General features: G+C 42.0%; 1 protein-coding gene across 1 annotated transcript; it reads left to right on the top strand.

The window, feature by feature from the left end:
- The first annotated feature begins 848 nt into the window (after positions 1-848).
- LOC135504691 (adhesion G-protein coupled receptor G5-like) lies at positions 849-18837 on the top strand. The gene is made up of 14 exons (XM_064923485.1): positions 849-1483; positions 7533-7627; positions 7757-8203; positions 8354-8405; positions 12266-12380; positions 12464-12586; positions 12845-12973; positions 13643-13685; positions 14124-14230; positions 14355-14470; positions 14720-14979; positions 15102-15201; positions 15322-15602; positions 17816-18837. Exons 2-14 carry the CDS (start codon positions 7561-7563, stop codon positions 17932-17934), a joined length of 1959 nt encoding a protein of 652 aa, XP_064779557.1. The 5' UTR covers positions 849-1483; positions 7533-7560; the 3' UTR covers positions 17935-18837.
- The last annotated feature ends 3238 nt before the right edge of the window (positions 18838-22075 follow it).

Raw genomic sequence — 22075 nt, 5'->3', positions numbered from 1 at the left:
GTGTGTGTGTGTGTGTGTGTGTGTGTGTGTGTGTGTGCGTGCGTGTGCATGCTGAGGAACCATTGTGAAGTTGCTACTGAGCTGACTGCCACAGTTAATAGCCTACTACCTTCACCACAAAAACACTATGTCCTAATCCTAATAGTTAAAAAGCCTAATCATCAACCATGATAACCACTGTCTGGAGATTGGCAAAGAAATAGTGACGTTTGTTAAATCTTCCTCTTTGTCTCTTATATGGAGGCTTGACAAATATCTGCTTCCCTTTTAAAATCCTGGGGTAGGTGGAACAGTTACTGGTGTGTCAGGGTGCATGCATTGCTGGACGGACGGCCAGTTGTGACTCTCAGCTGTAGCCCCCTATGCCTATATGGATTCTGTATCGTCCTATTTCTGATACCAAACAAACAAACAAGCCACAGAGAATCAGCAGACACCTTTCATCACCAGTGAAGTGGAACATATCCTTATCTCGTTGAGGGCAACAGCCATGTAATAAAATACAACTGGGAAATACTTCCACTCAATTGACAAGTATCCCTTTGTTAGCTTGCTTTCTTCACATGCAGGCATGTGCACACCCTCCTGTACAGACACACAAACACAGACAGCTGAAGACAGAAGAGGAGCCTCGACCTCATTCTCTCTCTCCTTCCTGTGAGGTTTTTCATGGAAATTGTGACTTGACAAAATGTCAATTGTCAAAGTCTACAGGTAATTGTTACCCATGGTTAAACATTAACGTGGCACAATATCACAGTTGGCGAGCCTACTGCTGATAACCTTGGGGAAATAACAGAGCATAGCAATAAGACATGCAGTAGTATGTAGACTTCACTTATAGATAATGACGTTCTCTAAGAAAACATACAGAAAGCGAGAGCTAGGAACCCGGTATAGCCTAAAATAGATTGTATAGTGAATAGCCTATTACTTTCTATTCTTCTTGTAGAGAGAGAGCTCACCAAACGGTGGCCCTCCTCTTACCAACCACCCGCAGGCAGTCTGGCGCTCACACGTTGTCCGTGCTGACAGCTATTCCCTAAGGAGTGGCTTTCTGTACAGGGTTAGGCAACTCAAACAATACTGGACCTTTTCTTTGTGGGTGTACTGTGTAGCACGGGTGCCAGTACAGTGGCGGATGGTCTGAGGTGTCTGGAAGTTGCCTAATGACATTTAAAAAAATACCCGAGTCTTTGAAAGAGTAACTTTCAGTCATGTATGACTGAGCTCATTTTCACACGCTGCTGTGAGTGTCTGAGTGTGTGTGAGCTTTGGGGAGGAATCCGGATTTTTACGCATTCCATTTCACACCGTCAGTTTATGTTTCTGTCACTAGCGTATAGTCCGCGTGTGGAGTTGTGAAGAGCATCGCTTATAGGAGGACCTCTGACACATTTTTAGACATCGAAGGAAAACAATCGACGGAAAACCATAACCACCACGTTCAGCAGAGGCGCAGACGGGGTCCGACTGTGTAAAGGTAACAAAAACAAATGTAAACCCGTTTTTTACTGAATTAATCTGTGATATTTCATTGTTTTCCTAATTTCACCAGAACACATGTGTATCCTACCGGTTAATACATGCAGTGTGGAGACAATTAATTTATTGACAAAGCAGAGGCAGGTGTTTCTGTATTTTAGGGTCTAATAGTGAACCTCAGACTTGGCCTGCTTCACTTTGCGCTAAATTAGTCTACAACCCGTTAAAAACCAGTTCTTACATTTGTGTTTTCTTTCATTTATTTTTTTCTTCTTCTGTTGTTGATAGGAATATGTTCCGTTAACTTGATAACTTTGTCAGGTTGACCAAAACATAAATAACTTGCTCTGAAGTACGTGACAGTTGATTTTGGCTGAATTTCTTCAAAATTCTATCTGTTCTTACTTTTAGTAGGCATCATTGTAATGGTATTACTATTATGAAATGCAGAATCGAAGAATGAGATGCTGCTAGTATTTATATCAATGCTTGGGTGATGGGTGATGGTTTTGGTGCAGTTTAATGTTTGTCTGCTTGCTTGCCAGGTTGGCAAAATAATACAGTTCTTGTATCAGTATAAGCCTTTTAACCAGCAGATTACAATTGTTGCTATAAACATTGGGACTAAATGCATGCAAAGACTGCAAAGTTCAATAACTACTGGCATTAACTAAATGCACCTTAGGAAATGGGGATCTCTAGTCTGCTGCACAACTGAATGCATTCAACTGAAGTCTCCCATATTCAACCCAAACCCAACCCAAACCCTCTGAATCAGAAGGCGCCCAGGTATCAGTTGTTGGGGGTTAACAGTTGACAGTGCATGCCAGAGCAAAAACCAAGCCATGAGGTCGAAGGAATTGTCCATAAAGCTCAGAGACAGGATTGTGTAGAGGCACAGATCTGGGGAAGGATAGCAAAAAATGTCTGGGGCATTGAAGGTCCCCAAGAACACGGTGGCCTCCATCATTCTTAAATGTTAGAAGTTTGGAACCACCAGCACTCTTCCAAGAGCTGGTCGCCCGGCCAAACGGAGCAATCTGGGGAGAAGGACAACCATCCCTACGGTGAAGCGTGTTGGTTACAGCATCATGCTGCTGGGATGTTTTTCAGCAGAAGGGTCTGGGAGACTAGTCAGGATCGAGGGAAAGATGAACGGAGCAAAATACTATACAGAGAGATCCTTGATGAAAACCTACTCCAGAGCGCTCAGGGCCTCAAACTGGGGCGAAGGTTCACCTTCCAACAGGACAAGGACCCTAAGCACACAGCCAAGACAATGCATGAGTGGCTTCGGGACAAGTCTCTTAATGTCCTTGAGTGGCCCAGCCAGAGCCTGGACTTGAACCCGATCGAACATCTCTAAAGACCTGAAAATAGCTGTGCAGTGACGCTCTCCATCCAACCTGACAGCGCTTGAGAGGATCTGCAAAGCAGAATGGGAAAACTGCCAAAATACAGGTGTGCCAAGATTGTAGTCTCATACCCAAGAAGACTCGAGGCTGTAATCACAGCCAAATGTGCTTCAACAAAGTACTAAGTAAAGGGTCTGAATACTTAAATGTAAATGTGATATTTCAGTTTTTTGTTTTCGTCATTATGGGATATTGTGTATAAATTGATGAGGGGAAAAAACGATTTAATCCATTTTAGAATAAGGCTGTAACGTAACAAAATGTGGAAAAATTCAAGGGGTCTGAATACTTTCCGGATGCACAGTATCTCTAGGTCTAACTGATAGATTTTTATGGGGATTTTCTTCTTATGCTAATTAGATTCCCGCAGGGGAATGGACATCGATTAGAGCGTTGGACTAGTAACCGGAAGGTTGCGAGATCGAATCCCTAAAAATCTGCCGTTCTGCCCCTGAACAAGGCAGTTAACCCACTGTTCCTAGGCCAACATTGAAAATAAGAATTTGTTCTTAACTGACTTGCCTAGTTAAATAAAGGTAAAATTAAAAATTAAAAAATTACTGCTAAGCTACCTCCCACCCCATTGGCAATGTTGTTGCTTACTGGGCCATGGCTTCCTCACAGAAGGAAGCAATATTAAAGTCATGTTAAATTACTGGATGAACTGTATAACCCTATATTAAAATGTAGTAAATGTGAATATTTTTGGCACTTTCATCTTTGTTTTGGCCCTCTTGAAACAGCTGAGTTTCCTAGCTTTGCTTTCATCTCTGATCTGAACCAGCTACTCTGCCCACCTGTTCATCTAAATGGCTGAAATCAGGTCTTTGAGGGGACACTGGTCAACATTGCTAAAGCAGATGCTGGACCATCGTTTGAACCTTGAACTTTATTCACGCTCTTTGTCTGTTTAGCTTAGGGCCCCAACAAGAGAGCTTTTTTGTTCAGCTCTGATGTCACGGACCAGGTCACATTTCTCTGCCCTAGCGGGGCGTTTATGCTCTGTTAGCTCTTCTCAGACAAAAGGTGGTGGAGTAAAGCTTGTTGCATGTCTGTCTGACTCACAATTGCTTTGACTGCTTTGCCACTCAGAGCTATACTACTCTGAAGTGAAATACAGATGCTGTCCGTGACAGATAGGATTAATCACTGTTGTTGAATACATCAAAATACTGCAGCTTAAAATACTGCAGCTTATTAAAGAAAAAAAGTTTGAACAAGAGTTCAAGGGATAGCGGAAGTTTCGATTGAGGCCACAATTTCACACATGCAGCATCTTTGAAAAGAAAGGGTGAAACTGGTGAGGGAAGTGTGAAAAGATATTACAGTAAGCAGTTCAAATATTTTTTATGATTGTGTGTGTGTGAATTTACCTCTGTCACATCAGAAGTATCACAATGTAAACTTAAGTTGCTTACCGAATGTTAAGACTCATATTTGACACCAAGCTCATGCGTCATTTGGCTAGCTACTATACAATATGCTTTGTGGCCTTGAACATTTATAACTGTCTGAACCGTGTCAACACACACACACACACACACACACACACACACACACACACACACACACACACAGTTGAGAAGTGAAAGGGACATTCTTTCACTGCATTTAGGCCCTTGAACAATGGAGAGGGGGTGGGGGCAGAGACTGGGTGGAGGTCGGGTTCGCCCTTCTCAAACAAAAGAGAACTGAGCACCACCGTGTGTGCACTTGTTGATTATGTGAATTCTGATTATGTGGTGGGGAGACTGTGCATTTCTTATAAGTATGGTTAAGGTATAGTCCACTGTATAATCCATAAAAACCATGCTGTTGACGATTGTCTGATATTTGACGTTGTCTTCATACTTTCAAAAATGTGCTGCATTGCATTTACTCATAGACACATAATCAAGACCTCTCTTATTGTGCTCACTTTTTGCATGATAATAACACTACTGTTACACTGTTTTTGTACTTCAACTTGTTGGCAAATGATCTGATGCCCACTTTAGCAGTAATGTGACAGATAGGGAAGGTGTGTAACACTGCTTGTTGAGGTGGCTACAAGGGAGTAGGTCATGCAAGGGTGATACAGTCTATTGTGGGATTGATCGATATCTCACTTGTGTTGGTGCTCACACTCATTACATAAAAATATATTTTTGCATAGATGAGAATAGGCCTTCACCTGTAGGAAACCTTTCTGCCTCAACATTTAGCTCAGTGCTTGTACGTGGATATCATTTGCAGGTGACAGGTTTCTTAGGTATGTTGTACGTAAACTGTCTCCTCCACAAACCCCACTAGATTGTGGTTCAATGGCTGTGTGCAGTTTTTTGTCTGTCTTCTGTTAATGGAGGAGTGCAGTTTTCCCACAGAAACCAAAGCATGTAGCCAATAGCGTGTACTGCCGTCATTCGTTTGGGGAATAAAGCCGCTGTCCACTATATTGCTGCCGAAAAGTTGACTGATATCGAGTCATCCTGAAAGGGAACTAATGACTATTTAGTCTAAATTATGGCATTGCTAAAGTAGGCAAATAATTAGTAGGAAATAACTTTGACATCATTATCATGTTGTCAAATTTACTTTAGAGAGATGGCAATGTTGCCATTAGCTAGCAAAGTTTGTCAAAAATAGCTAGCATTGTTAACGTTAGCTAGCTAAAATCCCATCCTGTCCCCTCAATCTTAGGGCCTCTTTACACTACACTACTTTGACGACACAAACTAGTCCCAGGAAATATATTTTTGTGGAGTAAAGAGACAGATCTAGATTCAAATCTTTCTTCAAGAGATGTCTCCAACACTTCCTCCTGAGGTAATGTGGGAGACATCTACACCATATACCCCCCTCTGAGTCGTACAACGTGAAGATAATTTCCCTGCACGAATTACCTTAATTATCTTAATACCAGTAGATGGGATTTTTGCTCTGTTAGCCAAATTATAAATTAAAAGCTCTAAAAATATGCACAAAAATATTTGTGAATAAATCACTGCATTAACCAATTGTGCAACACTGTGCTCAATATGGTTTAGATGAGAAGCTCCTGTATAGTTTGAATTTGTGTCCTTATTTTGTTTGTCTATAAACTATGGTATTTACAGTATGCTAATAGCTGCACTCACACATGAAGCAGTAATGTGGCTTTGGCCATACCATATCAGAGGCTAGTGTAAACAGAAAATTGTAAATCTGATGTTGAAGAGAGATAGATCTCACTAAACATATTTGACTAATGTAGCGAAATTCACCCTTAGCTAGCTTCCATGTGGTGGTGTAGCTAACTACTGGAACGACACACTACTATTTTAACAAAAATAAAATATGGATGAAGTAGGCAAGAATTTCCTTTATTTTTCGGCATCAGACCTGCATAATTCTTACTTGAAACACAATTTTTGTGTTTAACCCTTTGAAGAACCCTTTGTGGTTGCAGGTAGAACCATCCTGGGTTCCATGTAGAACCCTTTATACAAAGGGTTCTACCTGGACCCAAAAAGGGTTCTCCTATGGGTACAGCTGAAGAACCTGTTTGGAACCCTTTTTTTTGTAAGAGTGCAGCTTGGTAAACTGTATTTTCAGAGTAGCTTCCCCAACCTTTTAAATTGTGCACATGTAGGTCACTTGTCTGTGTCACGCCTTGGTCATTGTATTTTGTGTTTTCGTTATATATTTGGTTAGACCAGGGTGTGACATGGGTTTATTATGTATTGTAGTTTCGTATTGGGGTTTGTAGTAGTTGGGATTGTAGCTGATTAGGGGTGTGTGTGTTTAATAGGTTTGGCTGCCTGAGGCGGTTCTCAATCAGAGTCAGGTGATTCTCGTTGTCGCTGATTGGGAACCGTATTTAGGTAGCCTGGGTTTCGCTTTACATTTCGTGGGTGATTGTTCCTGTCTCTGTGTAGTGTGCACCAGTCAGGCTGTAATAGGTTTCACGTTCTGTTTGTTGTTTTTGTATTTATTAGTTATTCGTGTATAGTTCGTTCGTTTGTCTTCCTAATAAACATGAGTAACTTACACGCTGCATTTCGGTCCAACTCTCCTTCAACAAAAGAAGAACGCCATTACAGTCTGCTACTACAACTCAGTAGGATGTGAAATAAAAGTCTGTGGCGTGTGTCTGTGGGAAGATACGTCAATCACCATGGCAGCAGCCACGATATAGAGATTTTAGTTCTCAAAACGGAAATTAGTGTGAATACAGTGAATTAGCATTGCATTCACTGGTAAGTCTGCATCTGTGAGACCTCAGAACACATACATGTCATTGAAGACTCAGTGAATACAAGACACAGTGACTGGTGTCGTCTGTGTGATCGTTGGAAGGAAAGAGTGTTCTCATTGATAAGAACTCAATAAAGGACACTGAATGGATTTTTAGAACAAATGTTTTTATTGATAAGGAAATAGTTAATTATACATTTTTTAAAGAATAAGTGTATCTAAGAAGAGGAATGGTGTCTAGGAAATGTGTTGTTTAGAGAAGACAGGGTAAATAATTAGAGAATTGCCTCTGGAAGGAAAGGTACAGATATGTGCAATCACCCTGGGACAGATCTATCCTGCTTTTCACAGAACACTAATTAAAGTTGAGCAGTATTCATATTTTACAACTGTGTTGTTCTTCTTGCCGTTCTATAGAGGTCAAAGGTGAAACCATACAGTAACAATGGAGCCTAACCAGGGGTTTGGAGGGACCCTGTGGATGATCTTTCTCTTTGCCCTCTTTGCATCAGGTAAGTGAACATTTTATTTGTAATGTCCTACAAATAAAGAAAAATACTGTATGAACTGAGAGGGATTCTGTTTCTTAAAAAGTTTAAAAGTAAAACATAAATAATTCTCAAAAACTATTGTCCAAACAGGATCAGGGGAAAACGACAGGGACTTCAAAATGTGTGGAACCTGGCGCCATGGCAACGGGCTCTTAACTCTGGCTCACAATTTGAAAAGGGGCTGTGGAACCATCACCATCTCAGCCAATGAGAGCTCCCTGTCCATCCGAGGTGAGATAACGGCCCAATGTGAGAACTCCTCTGTCATCAAGCTGGATCCGAGCCCAGAGGCAAGAGAGAGACCCTTCTGTGTGTACTGGGAGCCCCTTCTGGACCAGCTCTGGGTAGAGGTGAATGGACAGAACCACACTCTGTGCTGGCCATCTGGTCTACAGGGGAACTGCTGCACTGACCTGTCCCAAGGCAAAAACAAAGGGATTTCGACGTACGGGATACTCAAGGCGACACAACGGGATGATATCATAAGTTACAAAACACACCCAGCCTATGAATTCTTTGGCGAAATTATCAACTGCAGTAAGCAAGCCTTTAGGTTGTCAGTTAAATTTTCTGATGAGGAAATCAACTTTAATAATTTATTGTTCATCTAAGTACATTTTGGGTGTGTTATACAGTCTTGAAAATATAAATACTACACTGTTTCTGAATGGATTCTTTGCCTTTCAGAAAATGAGTTTTGTGATGAGGCAAGTCAGGGATCTGGTGATAAGGTGAACATGTAAGTTTTACCTCTTTATTTTGAATTACACCCCTCCATGTCATCTCTCAAACTCCTTTATCCTCTATGGCTATGCCTATCCTCCTGAGTTGACTAACCACCATGACAAGATGTGGTTGTAAACATGTTCGGGCAGCAGTGAAGTATGATGTCATCTATTATGAGTGAGCTGCAGAGCAGAAAATTGAGCTCATTGTGAATAGTTGGTGGTGGCTGGTTTGTACACAAAACGTCCATCTATAGTACAGCAGTTTCTATATCACTATCACATGCCCAAAAGCAATCTACAGTTGTGGCCAAAAGTTTTGAGAATGGCACAGATATTAATTTCCACAAAGTTTGCTGCTTCAGTGTCTTTAGATATTTTTGTCAGATGTTACTATGGAATACTGAAGTATAATTACAAGCATTTCATAAGTGTCAAATGCTTTTATTGACAATTATATGAAGTTGATGCAAAGAGTCAATATTTGCAGTGTTGACCCTTCTTTTTCAAGACCTCTGAAATCCGCCCTGGCATGTTGTCAATTAACTTCTGGGCCACATCCTGACTGATGACAGCCCATTCTTGCTTAATCAATGCTTGGAGTTTGTCAGAATTTGTGGGGTTTTGTTTGTCCACCCGTCTCTTGAGGATTGACCAGAAGTTCTCAATGGGATTAAGGTCTGGGGAGTTTCCTGGCCATGGACCCAAAATATCGATGTTTTGTTCCCCGAGCCACTTAGCTATCACTTTTGCCTTATGGCAAGGTGCTCCATCATGCTGGAAAAGGCATTGTTCGTCACCAAATTGTTCCTGGACGGTTGGGAGAAGTTGCTCTCGGAGGATGTGTTGGTACCATTCTTTATTCATGGCTGTGTTCTTAGGCAAAATTGTGAGAGCCCACTCCCTTGGCTGAGAAGCAACCCCACACATGAATGATCTCAGGATGCTTTACTGTTGGCATGACACAGGACTGATGGTAGCGCTCTCCTTGTCTTCTCCAGAAGACGGATGTCCCAAAGAGTCGGAAAGGGGATTCATCAGAGAAAATGACCTCAGCAGTCCAACCCCTGTACCTTTTGCAGAATATCAGTCTGTCCCTGATGTTTTTCCTGGAGAGAAGTGGCTTCTTTGCTGCCCTTCTTGACACCAGGCCATCCTCCAAAAGTCTTCGCCTCACTGTACGTGCAGATGCACTCACAACTGCCTGCTGCCATTCCTGAGCAACTTCTGTACTGGTGGTGCCCCGATCCCGCAGCAGAATCAACTTTAGGAGACAGTCATTGCGCTTGCTGGACTTTCTTGGGCGCTTTGAAGCTTTCTTCATAACAATTGAACCGCTCTCCTTAAAGTTCTTGATTATCCAATAAATGGTTGATTTAGGTGCAATCTTACTGGCAGCAATATCCTAGCCTGTGAAGCCCTTTTGTGCAAAGCAATGAAGACGGCACGTGTTTTCTTGCAGGTAACCATGGTTGACAGTGGAAGAACATTGATTCCAAGCACCACCCTCCTTTTGAAGCTTCCAGTCTGTTATTCGAACTCAATCAGCATGACAGAGCCAGCCTTGTCCTTGTCAACACTCACACCTGTGTTAACGAGAGAACCACTGACATGATGTCAGCTGGACCTTTTTTGGCAGGGCTGAAATACAGTGGAAATGTTTTTGGGGGGATTCAGTTCATTTGCATGGCAAAGAGGGACTTTGCAATTAATTGACTGTGAAAATTAATATTTGTGTCATTCTCAAAACCTTTGGCCACAACTGTACACACAATAGCTGTAACGAAGTGTGCTGAGAGTCAGGAAACAAGTTCAGGGAGTGAGTGTTTTTAATAAATAAATGAGTGTTTTTAATAAATAAATGAAACTAACACGTAACAACGCACAGACATGACCCAGGAACAGAAACAATAACGCCTGAGGAGGCATGAGTCATGAGAGCCTGGCAATCCGGCTGAGGCATGAGAGCCTGTAGTGGCTCCCGGACCCGACTGCATTTACACTGAAACAACAAACAAAAAAAGACTCCCTGATGCTTCCCTTAGGTGAGGCGATATTCTGTAACGATGTGTGCTGAGAGTCGGGAAGCAAGTTCAGGGAGTGAGTGTTTTAATAAGTAAATGAAACCAACACGTATCACAAACAACGCACAGACATGACCTAGGAACAGACACAATAACACCTGGGGAAGGAACCAAAGGGAGAGGGAAGGCATTCATAAAGAGGGAAGGTAATCAGGGAGGTGATGGAGTCCAGGTGAGTCTGATGACGTGCAGGTACATTTAACGATGGTGACAGGTCTGCGCCATAACGAGCAGCCTGGTGACCTAGAGGCCGGAGAGGGAGCACACGTGACAATAGCCCATAATGACAAAGCAAAAATAGATTTTTAGAAGTTTTTGTAAATGTATTAAAAAATGTAAAAACAGAGACCCTATTTACATAAATATTCAGACCCTTTGCTATGAGACTCAAAATTGAGCTTAGGTGCATCCTGTTTCCATTGATCATCCTTGAGATGTTTCTACAACTTGATTGGAGTCCACGTGTGATAAATTCAATTGATTTGACATGATTTGGAAAGGCACACAACTGACTGTAAAAGGTCCCATAGTTGACCGTGCATGTCACCAAAAAAACCAAGCCATGAGGTCGAAGGAATTATCCGTAGAGCTCCAAGACAGGACTGTGTTGATGCACAGATCTGGGGAAGGGTACCAACAAATGTCTGCAGCATTGAAGGTCTCCAAGAACCACCAAGACTCTTCCTAGAGCAGGTAAGCCGGCCAAACTGAAACATTCGGGGGAGAAGGGCCTGGTCAGGGAGGTTACCAAGAACCCGATGGTCACTCTGACAGAACTCGAGAGTTCCTCTGTGGAGATGGGAGAACCTTCCAGAAGGACAACCATCTCTGCAGCACTCCACCAATCAGGCCTTTATGGTAGAGTGGCCAGACAGAAGCCATTCCTCAGTAAAAGGCACATGACAGCAGGCTTGGAGTTTGCCAAAAGGCACCTTAATACTCTCAGAGAAACAATATTCTCTGGTTTGATGAAACCAAGATTGAACTCTTTGACCTGAATGCTAAGCGTCAAGTCTTGAGGAAACCTGGCAGGATCCCTACAGTGAAGCATCTTGGTGGCATCATGCTGTGGGGATGTTTTGCAGCGGCAAAAACTGGGAGACTAGTCAAGATCTAGGCAAAGATGAACGGAGCAAAGTACAGAGAGATCCTTGATGAAAAGAGCACTCATGACCTCAGACCGGGGCTAAGCTTCACCTTCCAACACGACAAGGACCCTAAGCACACAGCCAAGGCAACGCAGGAGTGGCTTCGGGACAAGTCTCTGAATGTCCTTGAGTGGCCCAGCCAGAGCCCAGACTTGAACCCGATCAAACATCTCTGGAGAGACCTGAAAAAGCTATGCAGCAACACTCCCCATTCAATCTGACCTGAGTTTGAGATTGATCTGCAGAGAAGAATGGGAGAAACTCTGCAAATACACGTGTATCAAGCTTGTAGCATCATACCCAAGAAGACTCAAGTCTGTAGTCGCTGCCAAAAGGTGCTTCAACAAAGTACTGAGTAAAGGGTTTGAATACTTATGTAAATGTGATATTTCAGGGCTTTCTTTATTATAAATTAGCTAAAATTTCTAAACCTGTTTTTGCTTAGTCATTGTGAGGTGTTCTGGGTAGATTCATGAGGGTGGGGGAAAAATATTTAATCCATTTTAGAATAAGGCTGTAACGTAACATAATGTGGAAAGAGTCAAGGGGTCTGAATACTTTCCAAAGGCACTGTATGTAATGCATAGAAATGACCTGTATGAGATAGAGTGGGTTGTAAATACTGTCTGTATTGGTCTGTAGGATAGAGGAGACAGTGATGAGGTCCAAGGTGCTGGGGGACGTGGTGCTGCCCTGTGCCCTGAGCTCTGTGGTGGAGATGGAGGAAGGCTTTCAGGGCTACAACATCACTCTGCCTGTAAGACCATAAACGCACACACAGACACACAAACACGTAATGTTATGTTTATTATAACTAACTTGTGTGTTGGTGTTGTGCAGGCGCCTCAAGGAGTTCCTCCTCAAATGATTCCATCAGTTCACCTGCCTTCTTGTCTGAAACCTCCAGAAAAGAAAAAGGTCAAGGTTGTCTGCACCTACTTCAAAAACAGTATCTTATTCCAGGTAAGAGCAAATTGGGTTTTTCACTTGGCTGCTAACCTAGTCTATGTACATTACAGTTTACACTAAAGCACCAAACCGTTGGTAATGCTTCCTGATAGCAGGACCCGGTTTTCCGGACTTGATTTAAGCTAAGAATTAGACAATGAAGATTCTCCATTGAACATGCTTCTTAGTCCAAGACGAAGTTTAATCTGGGTCCGGGGAAACCGTCCCATATAGTATGAAGTGTAGTTGTGATTCTGGTTGTTGTGTTCACAGGGGAGTTCTAAGGCAGACCAGAATGACATCAGAATTCTAGAAGATGTGGTGGGAATCACTGTGGAGAATGAGATCATCACCAACCTTCCAGAGCCAATCAGGATTGGTTTCCATCATTCTGCCATACCAGTAAGTGTGTGCGTGCTTGCCTAAATGCCTCTGTGTGTCTTAGTTGACTGGAAGCACGCCATTTCCTTCCCTTGATGTATTTTACTGTCTCAAACCCTCCGAGCACAAACCACTTCAAAAGCCCCTTCAGAAGCAAAAGGAAACAAAGTGAAAGATTTGTAGAAAAAGATGTCTGCTTCATCACAGAATGAGTCACTCTAGCAATTGTACTGTAGCAAGTAGCTTTTTATTCAACACTGTACATCACAGGGGTGTTGCCCATGAGTACAGTAGATGTGTATCCTTAAACAGTTGTACAGTTAGAGTAAAGTTAACTTTCTGTTGTATGGTTGTAGTGTTTAGTGTTTCTGGACTTTATCTCAGCATGGTCTTATTGTTATCACATTTAGATATTTTGATTGATTCTGGTGTATCAGTTAAATTGAAAATGCTGTGTTCACATCATTGCACACTTGATCCCTCTTTCTGGTCTGACTCGGTGAGTGAGTTGGTCAACAGTAGCACTTGTAAAATATGATTGAAGCTAATCTTGCATGCCAGACAGATATACATGATTTGGTATGTGTTTTGGTATGTTGTTCAGTATCCAGGTCACCATCTAGTGGTGAATTAAATATGTTAGTCCCTCTACTTGCCTCTTATCTCCCTTTTGTAACTTATCTTTTTCAGACAAGTCACTCGAGAAAATGTGTTTCTTGGGACACAAAGAAAGGTTTGTAAAGAAGCATGTTTAAACTTGGTTGCAATAATAGCATACTTATTTATATTATTATTTGTATTGAATATAGAGGATTTTTATTCAATATTATAAACCGGGTCTTTCGAGCCCTGGATGCTGATTGGCTGAAAGCCTTGGTATGTCAGATAATATACCACAGGTATGATGCAAAATTACTTGTTTACTTTTCTAATTACGTTGGTAACCAGTTTATACTAGCAATAAGGCACCTCTGGAGTTTGTGGTATATGGCCAATATATCACGGCGAAGGGCTGTATCCAGGCCCTTTTCGTTGCGTCGTGTGTAAGAACAGCCCTTACCTGTGGTATATTGGCCATGTACCACACCACCTTGGGCCTTAACGCTTAATTATGCAGTGTTAGCATTTCCGGGTCTTGCTACGGCTATTGGTATTGGTTTAATTGTTGCAGATCCAGCAGAGGTCACATGGAAAAAGGAAGGTTGTGAGACCATACAGAAAGGTGTGGAGGATACAGAGTGCCACTGTAATCATCTCACATACTTTGCCATCCTAGTGGTGAGCTATAACCTCTATCTAGAATATTTACATGGGCAATCATTTGAATAAATAAATAAGAACTCATCTCAAGTAGATTGGTAATAGTAGACCTAAAATTGGTTTTGTCTTCTATTCACCTCAGCAATTGGAACCACGACCAGTCCGCCATCTGGTGGCTCTAACTGTCATTACATCAATGGGCTGTGCTGCCTCTACGTTGAGCTGTGTTGTCCTCATCTACTTCCTTAACACACAGAGGTACTTCTCCTCACATGCAATAATCTGTCACCCTGCAGCCTGTCCTACGCATAATATCTCCTACCAGGCCTCAACATGTGACAATACTTCCTAATCATGTTGTGCAAATATCTGAGATCATGGGAAATCCTAAATGCTTAAAAAATACGAGTGATATTTGTTTCATAGCAGTTACCCTCTCTCTCTCCATCCCCCCTCCCCCATCTCTCTCACTCACTAACTTTATCTCCTCTTCTTGCACTGTGGTAGGAGAGCGAAGGACCAGTCCACTGCTGTCCATCGAGGTCTGGTCATGGCACTGTTCCTTCTTAGCCTCCTCTTCTTCCTGACAGGGACTGTGGCCAACGTGGGAGGTAACAAGGCATGCTGGGTTTTTGGGGCGGCTCTCCACTATGCTCTGCTCAGTTCCTTCTCCTGGATGTTTATTGAAGTGTTACACACCTTTTGGTTGGTCTACATGGTGTTCAGCCCTTCCCCCAATCCGTATGTTTGGCACCTGGTTGGCTTTGGTGAGTGGAAACGTGCACAAAGAATTGGATTATATTCCACTGCCCATTGGTAGATGAATACAATTTACATGAATACACCTTTAAACCATTGACTGTTACCATCATTTTGATCCTCTGTCCAGGTCTCCCAGCTGTTCCGGTCATTGTACTGCTTGCCATTGGAAAAGTCTATGGTGTGATAGAGGTTGTGTCCAGTGAGGATGTCAACAACCCCTACTTGATGTGAGTGCACTTTGGATCTACTGTACCTGTAAGATGAACAGTAGTTAAAGTTTTGACATTTGACTGAGGTGATGAGTAAGTTAGCCCAGTGGTTCATGCTTTTTCACCATGGTCTTCTAGGTGCTGGATGGATGTGTCTCCACACTCTGTAGGCCTACTAGCCCATTACTTCATCAACCTGACCTTCCTGGCTGTAGTGGTCCTCTCTGGTCTGATCATGCTCTTCCTGGTCCTGAGAAATATCCAGAACCGAGACGAGTGGCGGAAGAACAAGGTAGCGTTCCTCAGTATGTGGGGTCTCAGCTGCCTGTTCGGGACCACGTGGGGCCTGGGATTCTTGGACTTTGGACAGATCTCGGAGTTCATCCCCTTCCTCTTCTGCATCCTCAACTCCCTACAGGGTAGGTCCACCTCTGTTGAGTCTATCAAAAGGTTAATATGGTCACATGACCAGAGGAGGCTGTCAGAGCCAACCGTCTACATTTACATTTACATTTAAGTCATTTAGCAGACGCTCTTATCCAGAGCGACTTACAAATTGGTGAATTCACCTTCTGACATCCAGTGGAACAGCCACTTTACAATAGTGCATCTAAATCATTTAAGGGGGGTCTATTTAAGGGGGTCTATTGTGTTGCTTTAAAACAATGCCCTGTAAAAGTGTTCTGTTTCAACAGCGTATTAGGAAAAACCTCCCTGCAACCGATTTCCAGTTGTATTCACTAGCTATTAGCTACATGCTTAGATTAAAAGCTAGTGTATAGCTCTGTCTGCTAGAAGTTCACAAAAAAACTGCTCTTTATTGCTGGTGTGACCTTTTTAAAATACCTACAGGACCAGTCAAAGGTTTTAGAACACCTACTCATTCAAAAGGTTTTTCTTTATTTTTACTATTTTCTACATTGTAGAATAATAGTGAAGACATCAAAACTATGAAGTAACACATATGGAATCTTGTAGGAACCAAAAAAGTGTTAAACAAATCAAAATATATTTTATATTAGATTCTTCAAACAGCCACCCTTTGCCTTGACAGCTTTGCACACTCTTCGCATTCTCTCAACCAACTTCACCTAGAATGCTTTTCCAACCGTCTTGAAGGAGTTCCCACATATGCTGAGCACTTGTCGGCTGCTTGTCCTTCACTTTGCGGTCTAACTCATCCCAAACCATCTCAATTTGGTTGAGGTCGGGATTGTGGAGGCCAGGTCATCTGATACAGCACGCCATCACTCTCCTTGTGTGTTGGGTCATTGTCCTATTGAAAAACAAATCATAGTCCCAATAAGCCCAAACCAGTAGGGATGGCATATCGCTGCAGAATGCTGTGATAGCCATGCTGGTTAAGTATGCTTTTCCTTCTAAATAAATCACAGACAGTGTCACCAACAAAGCACCCCCACACTATAACACCTCCTCCTCCATGCTTTATGGTGGGAAATACACATGCGGAGATCATCCGTTCACCTACACCGCGTCTCACAAAGACACAGTGGTGGGAACCAAAAATCTCCAATTTGGACTCCAACCCAAAGGACAAATTCCCACCGGTCTAATGTCCATTGCTCGTGTTTCTTGGCCCAAGCAAATCTCGTCTTCTTATGGGTGTCCTTTAGTAGTGGTTCCTTTTGCAGCAATTCGACCACAAAGGCCTGATTTACACAGTCTCCTCTGAACAGTTGATGTTGAGATGTTTCTGTTACTTGAACTTTGTGAAGCATTTATTTGGGCTGTAATTTCTGAGGTTGGTAACTCTAATGCACTTATCCTCTGCAGCAGAGTTACCTCTGGGTCTCCCATTCCTGTGGCAGTCCTCATGAGTACCAGTTTCATCATATCGCTTGATGGTTTATGCGACTGCACTTGAAGAAACATTCAAAGTTCTTGAAATGTTCCTTATTGACTGACCTTCATGTCTTAAAGTAATGATGGACTGTTGTTTCCCTTTGCTTGTTTGAGCTGTTCTTGCCATAATATGGACTTGGTCTTTTACCAAATAGGGCTATCATCTGTATCACCCCCCCCCCCCCTGCCCCCTACTGGGTCACAACACAATTGATTGGCTCAAACACATTAACAAGGAAAGACATTCCACAAATGAACTTTTAAGAAGGCACACCTGTTAATTGAAATGCATTCCAGGTGACTACCGTATGAAGCTGGTTGAGAGAATGCCAGGAGTGTGCAAAGCTGTCATCAAGGCAAAGGGTGGCTACATTGAAGAATGTCAAATATATTTTGATTTGTTGAACACATATAGTTTATGGTTACTATATGATTCCATATGTGTTATTTCATAGTTTTGATGTCTTCACTATAATACAATGTAAAAGACAAAGTCAAATTAAAAAAAAACTTGAATGAGAAGATGTTATAAAACCTTTGACCGGTAGTGAATGTGGATTTGTATCCATGTCATTTGTTTCACTACTGTTGAAATAAGTGACATTCATTAAGCATTTAGCTGTTACAGATAGTTTAGAATGATGTTGATTATAGGCTGTTTTGAATTCAGAATCTGGAATCTAATTCTGGAGCATAGATTCTAGCTTCTGTACTGTATTATTGGTCCATCACAGAACTAATCTGAAACATTGTGTGGTCTGTCCCATAGGTTTCTTCCTGATGCTCCGATTCTACATTCTTGAACGGATGCGGAAAAAATCGGGGTCTAGTTTGGATGGTAGCACAGCATCTTCCACCAGGCAACACATGCTGCAGGAGAAGAGCTGAGCTGGGGTACATGGGATACCATTTTTCTGTAGGCTAAATGAGGAGCAATGTACCAAATGTAACTCTGTCACTCAGAACATTCCAACTCTGGGGTTGAGATTCAGAATATTGCACTATACAAGCCATTTCCATACACATATCTGAGTGACTGTAAAAAGAAAAATACAGTCAAAATTAAAGCTATAATTGACGTAAGGTGAAACAGCGCCACTGGTCACTCCAGGCACATTTGTTATTATTTTATTGTGGGGCAGAGATGCATCCTGGTAAAAAAATATATATCATAGTACTCTGCTGATCTATCGCATGTGCAATGAAAAAAAATGTGTTCGTTGTTTGAAGTATCGTCTTTGTTGTAATATTGCAAACGGATGTGGCAGTTTCACCCCTACAGATTTCAGCTTTAAGCCCAGGGCGAACCTTGATAAGCTTGTTTTATTCTGTGTAAACGTATCATTTCATAGATATCAGTCATTGCTCATTTCAAACTTTTGCAGTAGCACTTTAGCTTCTTAGTCTTGTCGTTTACCCATTCATCATGTTGTAGAATCAGGTATGTAAGAAACTTTCATACATAGTTTTCCAGAGACTGGTAGTTACTTTACTCAGAAAAGGACCTCATAGTGTCACTCAGGCCATCATCTGAAAGACAGCAGGCATTGTACAATGACATTTGGCTGAAGTTGGCAACTTGCTCTATTCTGTGACAAACACTGTATTTTCAGATCATAGTTACTGGACTATGTTTAGCACTTTATTGTACAGAGATGTATTTTTTAGAAAACATGACTGGTTGTGCCACTGACATTATTGTGTGTATATCTTTTGCAACTTTTAAAAACGTATTGTATTTGTGTGGATGTAAATGTATATTGCTTCAATAAAAAGTTTACTGTATAAGAACACCAGGACCTTAGTTTGAATGTACAACTACAAAAATAGGTCATAATTGATCTTAACAATTCATAAGCGAAATACCTGCACTGTATACAACTACAATGTGTGTACAAAACATTAAACCCATGCTCTTTCCATGACAGACTGACCAGTTGAAGCCAGGTGAAATCTATGATCCCTTATCCCTTATTAAATCCACTTCAAATCAATGTAGATGAAGGGGAGGAGACAGGTTAAAGAAGGATTTTGAAGCTTTTATTTTATTTATTTCTTTATTTCACCTTTATTTAACCAGGTAGGCTAGTTGAGAACAAGTTCTCATTTGCAACTGCGACCTGGCCAAGATAAAGCATAGCAGTGTGAACAGACAACACAGAGTTACACATGGAGTAAACCATTAACAAGTCAATAACACAGTAGAAAAAAAGGGAGTCTATATACATTGTGTGCAAAAGGTAGGTAGGCGAATAATTACAATTTTGCAGATTAGCACTGGAGTGATAAATGATCAGATGGTCATGTACAGGTAGAGATACTGGTGTGCAAAAGAGCAGAAAAGTAAATAAATAAAAACAGTGTGGGGATGAGGTAGGTGAAAATGGGTGGGCTATTTACCAATAGACTATGTACAGCTGCAGCGATCGGTTAGCTGCTCAGATAGCACATGTTTGAAGTTGGTGAGGGAGATAAAAGTCTCCAACTTCAGGGATTTTTGCAATTCGTTCCAGTCACAGGCAGCAGAGTACTGGAACGAAAGGCGGCCAAATGAGGTGTTGGCTTTAGGGATGATCAGTGAGATACACGTGCTGGAGCGCGTGCTACGGATGGGTGTTGCCATCGTGACCAGTGAACTGAGATAAGGCGGAGCTTTACCTAGTATGGACTTGTAGATGACCTGGAGCCAGTGGGTCTGGCGACGACTATGTAGCGAGGGCCAGCCGACTAGAGCATACAAGTCGCCGTGGTGGGTGGTATAAGGTGCTTTAGTGACAAAACGGATGGCACTGTGATAAACTGCATCCAGTTTGCTGAGTAGAGTGTTGGAGGCAATTTTGTAGATGACATCGCCAAGGATCGGTAGGATAGTCAGTTTTACTAGGGTAAGTTTGGCGGCGTGAGTGAAGGAGGCTTTGTTGCGGAATAGAAAGCCGACTCTTGATTTGATTTTCGATTGGAGATGTTTGATATGAGTCTGGAAGGAGAGTTTACAGTCTAGCCAGACACCTAGGTACTTATAGGTGTCCACATATTCAAGGTCGGAACCATCCAGGGTGGTGATGCTCGTCGGGCATGCGGGTGCAGGCAGCGATCGGTTGAAAAGCATGCATTTGGTTTTACTAGCGTTTAAGAGCAGTTGGAGGCCACGGAAGGAGTGTTGTATGGCATTGAAGCTCGTTTGGAGGTTTGAGACATGGCTTGTGAATAGGCAAGACAAAAGACTTATTGAGGCTGCCCCGACAAATTGAGGCTGTTCTGAGGTCAAAAGGGGGTGCAACTCAATATTAGGGAGGTGTTCTTATATTTGGTACACTCAAAATATGACGCTGTAGCTCTGGTTTACAGTAAATTGCAGAGATTCTTAAGGAAAACAGTGTCATGATTGCTCAGTTGCAGGATGGTTACAGTGACTGTGTGGAAACTTGCACAACAGGGTTTTTACGTGGCCCACACACTGGGTTACTTCAGAGTGACAGGGACCAGGGTAAATGCACTGTAAAAACACATGATGGAAAAGAGTGGGGGAGAATGAGGAAGTAAGCCATCAAACTGATACTTATGTCTCTTTTAGCCTGTCAATGAGATGTCCATTCTTAAGAAGAGGATTGACTATATTTAGCCTACATTAGAATTTACTGTTACCAGACTTAGATACAGCAAACCGATTGTGTCCACACTATCTCCCTGTGCGTTTAATGCCCAAAGGCAGGTGTGAGTGAAACATAGTGTTTAATAAGACACAGTCACAGTTTTCATACCCACAAACATTTCAACCTACTCATTGAACACTCATACATTGTAGCCTATTGTTAAATAGCGTAACGCCCTTAAAGTAAATGGAAACAGGAATAAAGATAGACACATAAGCCATGCTCTTCTCTATTTCTGTTTTATACCTCCATCACCTGTGTCTATCTCATCCGTCTCAACAAATATCACTTCCTCTGTGTCGGAGTCATCCAGGCCAGTCATAAAATCATCACATGGACAAAATGATGACTCAAGTCAGAAACAGTACTAGTCAAAAGTTGACACTCCTACTCATTCAAGGGTTTTTCTTTATTTTTACTATTTTCTACATTGTAGAATAATAGTGAAGACATCAAAACTATGAAATAACATATATGGAATCATGTAGTAACCAAAAAAGTGTTAACAAATATATTTTTATGTTTCAAAGTAGCCACCCATCCTTCAAAGTAGCCACCCTTTGACTCTGAACCAGCTTCCCCTGGAATGCTTTTCAACAATCTTGAAGGAGTTCCCACATATGCTGAGCACTTGTTGGTTGCTTTTCCTTCACTCTGCGGTCCAACTCATCCCAAACCATCTCAATTGGGTTGAGGTCAGGTGATTGTGGAGGCCAGGTCATCTGATGCAGCACTCCATCACTCTCGTTGTTGGTCATATATCCCTTACAAAGCCTGGAGTTGTGTTGGGTTATTAGATCATTTGTGAGTGTTGTGTTAGATGGGATGCTATTTGTTTATTTTTTTAAGCAAAGTATAAGGGGGTTGTACTCCAGTCTAGTAGCTGACGGTAATGCAAAATTTATTGGATGCAAACCACCGTTAAACCTCATGGAAGAGGAAGGAGATTGACTAGGCGGCGGCTCGCGTGCCACTGAGCACGGGTTTGAGAATGAGCTAATCCAGAGAGCAATAGCAATGGCGTCTTTTTGTAGGCACTAACTCCGCCATGGTTCGTTGGACAAAGTCTATGTGGAAATGAACACAGTTTTTGTGATATACGCCGAAAGTAAGGTGAGGTTGACAGGTTTATGAGATCTTATACGCATTTTTCTATGAAAATCTTCAGCAGCTAAAGTCACATTTTGTGAATTTTGTAGCATTTGTCATTTCAAAAAGCACAGAACAAAACGTATACGATCTCCTAAGCGTGTGTTAACCTCATACCTTATTTTTCGCCGTTTATCCCAAACCCTTTTCTTTCCCTATTTATTTTCGCCGCACTGTAGGAATGGCTGAAAGAACAAGAGGTTAGGACTACAAGCTGACTATCTCTA

Source organism: Oncorhynchus masou, chromosome 2, assembly GCF_036934945.1.
Source record: "Oncorhynchus masou masou isolate Uvic2021 chromosome 2, UVic_Omas_1.1, whole genome shotgun sequence".
Classification (NCBI taxonomy): Eukaryota; Metazoa; Chordata; class Actinopteri; order Salmoniformes; family Salmonidae; genus Oncorhynchus; species Oncorhynchus masou.
Note: the sequence above shows the minus strand (reverse complement) of the source record. Positions and strands in the feature narration are given on the sequence as shown.

Bases quoted from the DNA above. Each gene is read 5' to 3' on its own strand.
- LOC135504691 (XM_064923485.1), top strand. From the start codon at position 7,561: ATGGAGCCTAACCAGGGGTTTGGAGGGACCCTGTGGATGATCTTTCTC. The intron at 12,587-12,844 runs GTAAGAGCAAAT...TTGTGTTCACAG, and splicing joins AAAACAGTATCTTATTCCAG to GGGAGTTCTAAGGCAGACCA. The intron at 14,471-14,719 runs GTACTTCTCCTC...GCACTGTGGTAG, and splicing joins TACTTCCTTAACACACAGAG to GAGAGCGAAGGACCAGTCCA.